The sequence below is a fragment of the Mya arenaria genome, chromosome 1 (genome assembly GCF_026914265.1).
Source record: "Mya arenaria isolate MELC-2E11 chromosome 1, ASM2691426v1".
In the NCBI taxonomy this organism is placed as follows: Eukaryota; Metazoa; Mollusca; class Bivalvia; order Myida; family Myidae; genus Mya; species Mya arenaria.
Window position 1 is genome coordinate 11,404,888 of NC_069122.1, and position 11,860 is coordinate 11,416,747.

Sequence of the window (11,860 nt, forward strand, 5' to 3'; positions counted from 1 at the left end):
AATTCACTTTTTAACTCTTTTCTAAACGCCCAACAAAGACCTTTTATACTATTATTTACCGCCAAAACAAACATGAAGTGCACGAGTATTGTGTGTAGCACGAATTCATGTGTTATTCGTGCGACTCCGCCGGAGCAATGACACCGTTGAATAACACCGGTAGACTAATAGCGATTAGTTACAAGGTCAACGGTACAAATGAAAAATGTTATGCTTACACGATGTTACTGTACTATCGTAAAAAGATAATACAAAGTAAAGTTTAAACAAATGATAACCATATAACATCTGTATAACATAAGAATCAATCTCAAAAGTATTTTATATTTAACTAACTCATATTAAAATAAAAGTCTGGTATTTCGCAATGTTCGCGACATCGACAGTTCTGTATGTCTGTATATATGCTATGTCAATACTAATGATATAATAAACCTGATATCATGTACATACGCTATAAAGGCTTTATATTTCAAATAAAACAGATCTTAACTTAGTTGTTTGGTAATTCACTGCCTAATGATTTGTTTTATTTATATCATGTACGCCGTTGTTTCCTGTATACTTTTTACTCGTATTGTGTCGATAAAATGCTAAAGATAATATATAGAGGCATTAGAGCACCGAAATTTAACTCATTCTTTGGTTTAAAATGATATAAAAAAGTCGTTTTTAATATATCACTTCAAACAAATGAGTCAATTATCTGTGATGAAACGTATGATTAATGGGTTTTATATATATCATGAAACAATACTTAAACATTGTCAGCTGACCGGAAATTATTCATTATAGTGCACTTATCACGACAGTATCGTCCATACTGCGTAAATGAACGATTGTAAATAAACTCTGAGATAATAAGTAAGATATACATCTGGGATAGTATAACTTCATAAACGAAAATTGTGTTTAAAACGATATATAAGTAAAACAAAAAAAGACATATTTAATAAAAAGGTATTGGGACTTTAATTAATTTGTTTAAAATTTGAACATTATCTACTTACAAAATATTGATCAGTAATTGTAATTGAAAACTTCTGTTGGTGACGCCGTGCCATAAAATGCCACCTATAAAGAGGGCCGCTTCTTGTAAAAAGATTCAGGAGGATATTTTGAGCTGTTCCATCCATCTAGGAACCCTGGAGCGACCCCGGGTGCTCCCATGCGGACACAACCTGTGCGAAAATTGCCTGAAAGACTTCCTGTCTGAGCGACAGACGGCCATGAGAAGAAACCTAGCGGCAGAAGTGACGTGCCCGCTCTGTAGAAAAGTAATCAACATTTCAGGTATTGAAAAGATTATATTATAAATCATAATCTATTGACAATCGTATGCCTACCAAATCTTCAATTGTTGCCGATATTTTTAACAATATTACTGGAGTTACATATGAATAAATGTCTCGTGTTAGCCAAACTATAAATACACGTACACTTATCCAAACAAGTACATGTATAGTTTACTTTATACTTATAATACATAAGTGACAGTATTTGTCAGGGATGGTGAAACCATAGGTGACAATATCGGTTATGGATGATGAAACGTTTTATTTAGTTACATAAATGGCAGAATCTGCCAGAAGGAGTAAGACGTATTTTGAAACATAGGCGGCAGTATCGGCTAGGGATTGCGAATCATATTATTTCGATACATTTTCGTCAGTATCGACCAGGTATGTTTAAACCATAGGTGACATTATCGGTCAGGGATCTTTAAACCATAGGTGACAGAATCTGTCAGGTATATTTTTACCATAGGTGGCAGTATCGGTCAGGTGTGGTTAAACCATCTTGACAGTATCAGTCAGGGATGCTTAAACCATAGGTGACAGTATCGGTCAGGAATGGTTAAACCATAAGTGACAGTATCGGTCAGGCATCGCTATTCCATAGGCGACACTATTGGTCAGTGATGGTTAAACCATAAGTGACAGTATAGATCAGGGATAGCTAAATCATAGTAGGCACTATCGGACAGGGATGGTTAAACGTATTATTTTAGTACAAATGTGATAGTATCGGTCAGTTGTGTATAAACCTCATGTGAAAATATCGGTCAGGGATGATAAAACCATAGATGACAGTATCGGTCAGGGATGTTGAAACTAAAGGTGAAAGTATCGGTCAGGGATGTTGAAACCATAGGTGACAGTATAGGTCAGGGTTACAGAAACGCTTGTCAATGTATTTGAGTATTACTCCACAAGTTCGAAAACGATCATTATTATGAATGAGTTTTTCAAGTTTCTTTGACCCCATTGTTTTAGTTTTAATTGAGTTACAACAATGGACATACTTACATGTCCTGGCCTGTCAGTCAAACGAGCTAGTAAATACCAGACCGATCAATCAGCGTCCAGATTAGGCATGGCTTATAAGTTGCCGTTGCTATTCGCCATGACTTCGACAATCTGCACATATTAACAGTAGTCTGTTGTCTGTATATTTATCACAAATGATTCCATTTTTCTTTAATGCTGCCTAAGCAATGCTGCATTCTTGCATTTGTTTGATAACAAAGGACTTTTAAGTAGACTATTTTCAACCTCTTAAAATGACTTAATGTAACTGTACATAATAAACGTTCATTTGCCTTTAGTCTTAAAACAATAATTATTTATGTTTTGAACTTTGTCTCCTTCTTGTGTGTAAAGTTCAAAATCAGAAGCATATACAGTTGCTTTTAAGTCTGTTTGGACATTTTAGTAAAAATGACAACTCAGTTGATTTGAGTTACATTTTTTATTAAATGATAAAATATCTGTAACTAAAGGTCACAAAATGTATCTTCGAATAGATAAAACAAAATCATCTTTGTAAATGACGCAAATCAAAGTAAAAACCTGTGCATTTATAATGACTTTGGTCAATAATAATTCTTTACACTTGTATAGAACAGGTGATTCTTCAAGGAGGAAGGAAGAAAAACAGCGAAATCCATTGAGTTTTTATAATGTAAATAAAGAAACGTTGTTTTCTGTTGACTTTCAGATAGGAAATTAATACATGTTTTGTTTCCCTAAATTTGAGTTTTATTATATAACCGTAACGAAATCCTTATGTTATTTAGAAATGAATTTTTTAAAGTTTAGATATTATTTCTACCTGAATAGGAACACGTATGAGTTCCGCCTGCATCTGTCTATAATCGTATAGTATTGTATTTACTCGTTAATCAAAGGCAAGCGTCTTTCGTCAAACCCAATGGTCAGAAATGGTTCAATCATGGGTGGCAGTATCGGTCAGTGATGTTTAAACTCTAGGTGGCAGTATCGGTCAGGGACGGTTACACCATAGTAGGCAGTATCGGTCAGTGATGTTTAAACCACAGACGACAGTATCTGTCAGGGATGTTTAAACCACAGACGACAGTATCTGTCAGGGATGGTTAAACCACAGACGACAGTATCTGTCAGGGATAGTTAAACCACAGACGACAGTATCTGTCAGGGATGGTTAAACCACAGACGACAGTATCTGTCAGGGATGGTTAAACCACAGACGACAGTATCTGTCAGGGATGGTTAAACCACAGACGACAGTATCTGTCAGGGATAGTTAAACCACAGACGACAGTATCGGTCAGGGATGGTTAAACCACAGACGACAGTATCGGTCAGGGATGGTTAAACCACAGACGACAGTATCGGTCAGGGATGGTTAAACCACAGACGACAGTATCGGTCAGGGATGGTTAAACCACAGACGACAGTATCTGTCAGGGATGGTTAAACCATGGGTGACGGTATTTGTCACTTTAATATCGGTCAGGAATGGTAAAACCATAGATGGACAGGGATAGTGAAATCATAAATGGCAATATCAGTCAGGAATGGTTAAACCAAAGTCGAGAGTACCATAGGTGTAAATATCGGTCAGGGGTGTTTAAACCATAGGTACAAATATCGGTCAGTGGTGTTTAGACCATAGATTGCAGTATCGGTTTAGGGTGTTTAAACCATAGATGGCGGTATCGGTCAACCACAGACGACAGTGTCTGTCATGGATGGTGTAACCAAGGTTGTAATATCAGTCAGAGATGGCGAACATATTAATTAATATATACGTGGCAGTATCGGTCAGGGATGCTGTAATGTAGTATTTCACTTCATAGGTGACAGTATCGGCCAGAGATTGCGAAATGTATCTTTTAACACATACGTATCAGTATCGGCCATGGATAACGAATGTATTATTTAAATACATAGGTTTCAGCACCGTTCAGGGATGGCCAAACATTTCGTGTTGATACATACTTACCTGTCAAGGACAAACAAATATTTTAATACAAAGACGGAAACACGTAATATTTCAATACATGTGTTGAAGGTTCGAGCAGGATGATTCACGTATTATTTAATACACACGTGGTAGTTTCGGTCAGGGGTTATGAAATGTATTATTTTGATATAATGGTGCCAGTAGCGGTCATAGATATTAAATCGTAATTTAATACAGTGGCAGTATCGGTCAATGGCAAAATGTATTACTATAACCAAAAGGTCGCAGTGTATTATTTTAATACATACGTGACTGTATCGGTCACGGATGCTGAAACGTGGTACTTTGATACATAGGTGCCAGTATATGTTAATGATAGTTAAACGTATTATTTTAACACAAAGGTGAATGTATCGGTCAAGGATGGTGGAACGTTTTATTTGAACACAAATGTGGCACTTTCGGTCAGAGATAGTGAAGCGTTTTTTAACACATAATAGGCAGTATCGGTCCGAAATGTTGAAACGTATTACTTTAATACGATATGGGTAAGGGATGGTGAAACGTATTTCTTTTCATTTAGTCTTATTATAAGTTTATAACGCATACAGACGGAAACAATTTATTTATTTTCACACCCCGGACTGATACTGTCACATATTGTTTAATATAATTGATAATCGTAATGTCACATTTCTATAATACTGTGGAAAGTACCGGTAAAAGCCAACTAGTCAAATATATCAATGAGCCTGATTAGACATAGGTTTGATTACCGAGTGTTTAATATGTACCATTATTCTTGGCATGATGGGCCAGTTTCCAGTAATAGTTCTGATTATGAACATTATAACTCTGGGTTCCGACAAAACCGCACCGATTGATGAAAAGTTCAAACAGTTTCCACTGAACGTTCCGATGATGATCAACATCATTAATCTGGTTCACTAGTATTGTTTCAGACAAAACAGTCCGAGTTGATGAAGTTGGGTCAGTTTCAAATGAAAGAACGTTCTATTTATGATCTTTATAAATCTTGTGCACTAATATTGTTTCAGACAAAACAACTCCAGTTAATGAATGGTTAGAGCAGTTTCCACTGAACGTTCTGATCATGAACATTATAGAGGAGGGAACCAGGAACGGAGATGCCACAGTGACACAACACAAGTGCTCATTGCACGAAAATAAAGATGCTCAGGTCTGCATACTTTAATGGTTTATAAAGAAACATATGAGGCAAACCATGGTCATTGTACTATGGCCAATTTAAAAACAAAACACCGATCTGTAGGCGCAAAACATACATGTGGTGTACAACCAAATCATTATTATCACAACCACACCCGTACAAGTAATTAAGTGATAATTATTAAACAAAACAGGGATTTTACGCAAGTTTGTGCTACATTTTCGTTCATTTACCTTAGAACTAGACATGTTTGAAAATAAACGACTCTGTAATATCTTACACATGGTTTCAGTTAAATTCAGTTAAATACTTATTGTAATTGCCAATTGTGTAGTTTCATGTTAGTTATATTTTAAATATGATAGAGTTGAAACTTTTCTGAAGTATATATCAATAAATAGTTGAAAACATAAACAAGTACACAACTTGAAGTTTACTTTCATGGCAATGTTTACACACACACATTCTATCGTGTTTTAGATGTACTGCTTTGATGACAACGAATATGGCTGCCTTCCCTGTTCAAGAACAAAACATATGTGTTGCGAGAGAATTGTTTTTCTGAACGACGAAGATCAATTAATTGAAGTATCTAACAAAGTCCTAAATGAGGTTGTTGGTGTTAAAGAAGATATATCACAGACGATAGAACAAATGGGTTCTATAATTGATAATGTTGCGCTCGAATCCGATGCAATCATTGAACACGTTAGGATATTCAAGTTAGAAATGGAAAGGTTGCTGCATCAGCTTTGCGAAAAGGTTATAAGTGATGTAGACGAGAAACGTAATACGGAGGTAAAACGAATAGATAAATTTAGAAATAAGTACAGAGTACAGTTTGTCGACCTAAACTCTGCGGAATCTTTACTGCAATACCACATCAATGGTGACTTGGATAATGGCGATTTGCTTGTAGCTCTTCAACAATCAATATCAGTTGTATCAGAATTACAGACTGAAATGAAATACGACAAGGAACCCATACCTATGACTTTAAAATGGACCGCAAGTGAATTAGTAGACCACATAAAAAAGGATATGGAAGAACTTCTGCAGAAACCGGTTTTGGCAATAGATTCTCACAACCTAGAACCCGACAAAGATAACCAAGCACTTGATATAGTTGCCGATGCCACTGAGAGAAATGGAAAGAAAGAGATCTCCACATCCTTAAATGATTCAAATACATATAGGTCTGAATTAGTATCTTCAGATTATGCAAGCGAGAGTTTGTCTTTATCGACGATATCGACAATAAACGAAGAACAGCCGATGTGGTTTCGAAAAGCAGAAATAATAGGCTTGATCAAACCGAGGACTAAGAGTATTGACAAATATGACTGCGACATCACTGCGTGTCTCGTGACGCAAGATGACGAATTTTTTCTAGTTGATCATAATAACAACAATATAAAACAGTTCGCCGGTGAATCTGGCGAGTTTAAGTTTAAACAACACAGGCGGTTTACAGCTCGCCCCTGGGGTGCTGCAGCATGGAATTCATCGGGTGAAGAAAGAATTGTTGCGATTTCATTTCCTCATGTGCAGTCAATAGCGTGTCTTGATTTTAACAACTCTTCATCCAAACTTAGGTCAGTAAAAATACAACACAGTTGTTACGGCATCGCTATCTTCCATGATTCCTTAATTGCTACAACGTACGACGATGGACATTATGTTTTATTTCTGAAAGAAGATTGTTCGATTACAAGAAAGATATCACTAGCCGATTCTGGAAATCCCACTATCATGCGTCCGATCTCCGTTCTTCATAACACAATAGATGACAACATTATTGTTACAACGGAAGGTCATTCATCTGCAAACGGATCTATACTTTACATCGACGCGGTCGGAAACATCGTTGACACAGTTACTACGGCAAAAATCAAACGTTGTTTTTCATGCGATTACGATAAAGATGGTAACCTATACATCTGTGACCGAAAGTCTTCGACGGTTTTCGTGAAATCAAAACTAGGCGACGCATTGAAATCTCTATTAACATCAAAACATGGAATAAATCAGCCTTGTTGCCTACGATTTCTTCAAGGAAGAGTCAAATTCGTGGTAGCAGATGAATCCAGTTCAGTTAAATTGTTTTGTTTAAATGAAATTATTTAACATGAAGAGGAAACAAACCCGGACATGGCATGGATAATTTTTAAAACCACGTTTTATTTCCTTCTATAAACAGGTTTTGAAGATTAGTTCGTAGTAGGTTACAGGATTAAACATTTTAAAAGTTTAAATTTCGAAAATGTTCACTGTAGCAAACATGTGTCTTGTTTTGCGGAAATTAAAGGAAATAACATCATTATCACTTCTATATAGTCTGTTATTCAATTGTTCAGATAATGCTTCTATTCAGCTGACCTTAAACATCGAATTGTGTATATTTTGTTTCTTAAACTTTGGTGCAAAGTATATAAGCATTGAATAAACTATTCGCTATAGAGTAGTTAGATATCAGATATTGCTTTCCGATCGTATTGATTGGTTTCGAATGGAATTGTTTCAAACATAAACTCCTTATGATTGTATACCGACCACGATCAATATGTAAACAACGTATGTAGTTTAAAGCTATGAATTGAAATACATGTGCATTGGTTATGAATCATTATTAATTCATTGGAACATAACTAAATTCAAAGGTAATGTCATTTTCTAGTTCATTGTTGTGATAGTTATTCCAATATTACTATTTTGGTTTTAAACTAAGAATTGTGATACTACAGGTAAAATATCAACTTAACAAATATAGCTCCACTTCGGAACGACTTGTTTCTATTTGAGTTTACAAGCCGAAGCCTCTATTTTCAAACATTGGGTTTAGTCAAGTTCAGCTTCCGAAGCTTGAATGTATGTATTTATTAACCCCTGTTAACTAAGCACAGTTTGCCATTCTGTAAGCTTGTATGGAAGTTTGATGAGAACATAATTCCGTAAGTTGTATAGTGTTTGTTGTTTGTTCTTTTACAGTATAAAGAGAAACCCATGAGAGGCCATGCTACTATCAGAAAAGTGTTTAAATAGAAACAAATGTGGTAAATTCTTTACATGAGACGCAAACTTTGACGGTATTTTGAATGAGGTGGATTTTTGTATATTGAAGTAACACACTACTCTATAATCTATGATAGATAAAAGAAAGTTTCTTCTTCTATAATCTATGTGTTGGTACATATTCTTTTGAGCCGAATCGTCTTTTGATATTTTGCTAGTGTGATAACAGTTAATGTATCATTTTACGTTTCTTGTTCAGTTAACAACTGATTAACATGCATATATCAGTGATGTGGTAGACATCACCTCATTCATTACCATGGCGACGTACATTATGTCACCAATGTGACGAAACTTAAAGACAGTTTAAAACTATGGGAACAAAACCCCAGAAGAGAACAGTGATTCTATTGTATAATTGATATGCTTATCCTTATATTAGACTGAGGCTGGTGAGGCACCAATTTCAAAGATCTAAACAGACTGATATTCGGCTTTTTACCAATGTTCATATATTCATTGGTTGAACCAAAACTAAAATAATTGGTATAAGTTAGTAAGCGAAAATCGCTTTAAATACCACTAAAGGGAGACGCATTTAAAGAGGATGAGCCTGAACAAGTTGATATTCGGGTCGTACAAATGCCACCAGGACCATGAACACCGAACGGAAGTGGACATGAAGGAATGTAATGATATGGAGCAAAAACGGTACGTATGGCGACGATTAGTAAATATTGAGGTCATATTGTTTTTACTTTAGCTTTTATTCCTAATTGTGGGGACATATGTGAGGTATTCGTAAACTAGTACAATCATGCAAAGCAATTCATTGCTCGTTCGAGACCGTTTAAATATGGTTGGCCTTTATTTGTTTATTATGTTCAACATGTTTAATTACTGTGTAGTGTGTTTTTTTTTTGTGACGTTTTCTTTTGTTTTCATGAGATATAAAAAACGCTGTTGATACATATTGAGACAAGCATGAGGTTGAGTACTCAAAAACTAGTTAAACTAGTGTCCTCCCGTTTCGCTGACGGTCCCAAGGCAGTACCTTCAAAATAAATTATAAAATGATAATGGTGCCTGTTGTTGTTTGTCTATGTTGTATCGAAGCGTAGTGCGCCTCTCGTTGAGTGTATGTAAGACCTTAACATTGTACCTCTATGTTTTTCCTTCAAGCCCAGTAGTTTCAATGTTTGTCCAGATAGTGTATACACAACTTACTAATCCAATCATCTTATCACGATGTGGCATTCAAAGTCGATATTTAACGAACGCTTACTTTAAAATGGCGTGTAATAAATGACGCATTTCTTTTACGATGTTTTGCGATTTGAGTGAAGAAGATCGTTATCAAGATTGAAGCACAGAAATAAAAAAGACCATTGATATTGATTGCAGGCTTATTTTGAAATGCTAGGAAGGAGAGGAATTCTTTCTCTTTTGAGGAATTTTCTTTGAACAAGTTATTTTAATTTCAGTCGTGAGATGGAATACAAGCTTGAAGCACAGAAATTAGAAGACCAGAGAAAGAGAGACATAAAGAAAAGATGGAAGCATTGCAGCTCAATATAGAACTGGAAAGGATGAGAGAGCAAAATATAAGGTAACTAAATGAATGTACTGATTATCATTTTGATCGAATACAGATATCAAAGGTTTCAAGAATATTAAACCGGAAAGTTTTAGTTTGTTTCAATTTTATACAAGAACGCAATATAAGCGTCCATTGCTTTGTGTGTTCAATGCAACAACTCCAAATCTTACACAAGAACCTAATAACTGTTATATTAAGATGCAAAATCGCATAACCTGCTTCTATTTCTATGCAAGAACGAACTCAATAGCTGCTTCTATTTCTATATCGTGACATGGATTCAAGAATATTATAAATGCTTTTATTCTTAAATCATGACCTTAAAGCTGCACTCTCAAAGATTGAACGTTTCGACAACTTTTTTGTCTTTTTTTTGTCTTGGAACGAGCCAATTTATGTGAAAATGCATATTAACTAACCATTCATATAATAATGCTGACATAAAATAGTCACATATTTTTGTATTAAGTTCAAATATTGATGTTTTATGCATTTATCTTAAACCGTTAGTAACGCTTTAAGACATAAAAGACTTGTTTTCGAACTGAAATATGAAAATCTGCGATCAAATATTTTGTCAGTAGTCTTTTATCACTAGTTTTTCAGATATTTACGCAAAAATTTGCTTATTCCAAGACAAAAAATAAAACAGTTGTAAAAACGGTAAATCTGTGAGAGTGCAACTTTAATTTAATAACACACTAATTGTTTCCATTTATATCAGCAATGTATTTTATACTCTTCTAATGATAAATAGCTAAAACATTGTTGTTTGGAAAACGATTTACGATATATCTTTTCAGAAATGAGCAGAAAGTCCAGAAGTCAAGGATATGCAGTATCAGCTGAAAAACTTTTGACATTTGTTTCATTCAAAATAGGCAACATTGAAACGTCAAATTAACGAAAGTTATCACAGATGTGATAAATACCCCGACAAACCCGTTTGGACACAGGAATGGCTGACAGTCATGTTTTCGTATTAACAACATTAGCATGTGAATTATAAAACTCGCCATTGTTTTGCCACTTAAGTTTTGTTTTGAACACTGAACTACCAACCAGGGTCACAGTATTTGTCAGTCCTACTAAACTGTCACATAAATCCCGGATTCACGAGTTGCCATGCTATGCAAAGCTCTTCTGCAGGTTCATGATCGAAGGTGCACTACTGTTGCAGCTACATGTGACATGTTCCTTTTCAGGCCATCTGTAACTAAGTCAAGGGTTATAACTCCTCCCGTAACATATTGTGGAATGTCACTCAAGTCAGACGAGCGAAATCCCTATTCTGACAAACATTCCTATGAAGTTTAATGGTTGTATGTGCCATAGTATTGGAGTTAAATGCATCAAGCACTAGTCTAGAAGGGACAAAACGTGCCTATATAGCCCCATTAATTCATGACCAAGTTACAGCCCAGACAATTTTAAGAAAAAACAAGGACGTTTCAAAAAAGGCCTTGTCAGTTTCAATTTGACCTACAGTCTTTGACTTTGCACGCTATAAGTCATCTTCTCATAATGAACATGTGTGCGAATTATAAAATCCCCCATGTTGAACTGTTATCAAAATCGCATGCCCAATACGTGTGTTGTACAAATGTCGTGCATTTCAGTTAAATTGAACGTAATTCAGAACCACAAGTAAGACAAAAGAGATATGATAAATTATGAACACTTTTATGCAATGCTAAAACACATATTCATTTAAAATTTGCCTCAAGTCTATATCGCACGCGACGGCAGAAACATCTTTGCTATCAAGCTTTAATTTGCTTGAATATTATTGACAACGACAGCAGAACAGATTTATTTTTATTTTT

At 35.2% G+C, this 11,860-nt stretch overlaps 1 protein-coding gene across 1 annotated transcript; it reads left to right on the plus strand.

The window, feature by feature from the left end:
• The first annotated feature begins 833 nt into the window (after nt 1–833).
• LOC128240782 (uncharacterized) lies at nt 834–8,381 on the plus strand. Its single transcript, XM_052957662.1, has 3 exons — nt 834–1,293; nt 5,289–5,431; nt 5,903–8,381. The coding sequence occupies exons 1-3, from the start codon at nt 1,068–1,070 to the stop codon at nt 7,547–7,549; spliced, it is 2,016 nt and encodes a 671-aa protein (XP_052813622.1). The 5' UTR covers nt 834–1,067; the 3' UTR covers nt 7,550–8,381.
• Nucleotides 8,382–11,860: the final 3,479 nt, after the last annotated feature.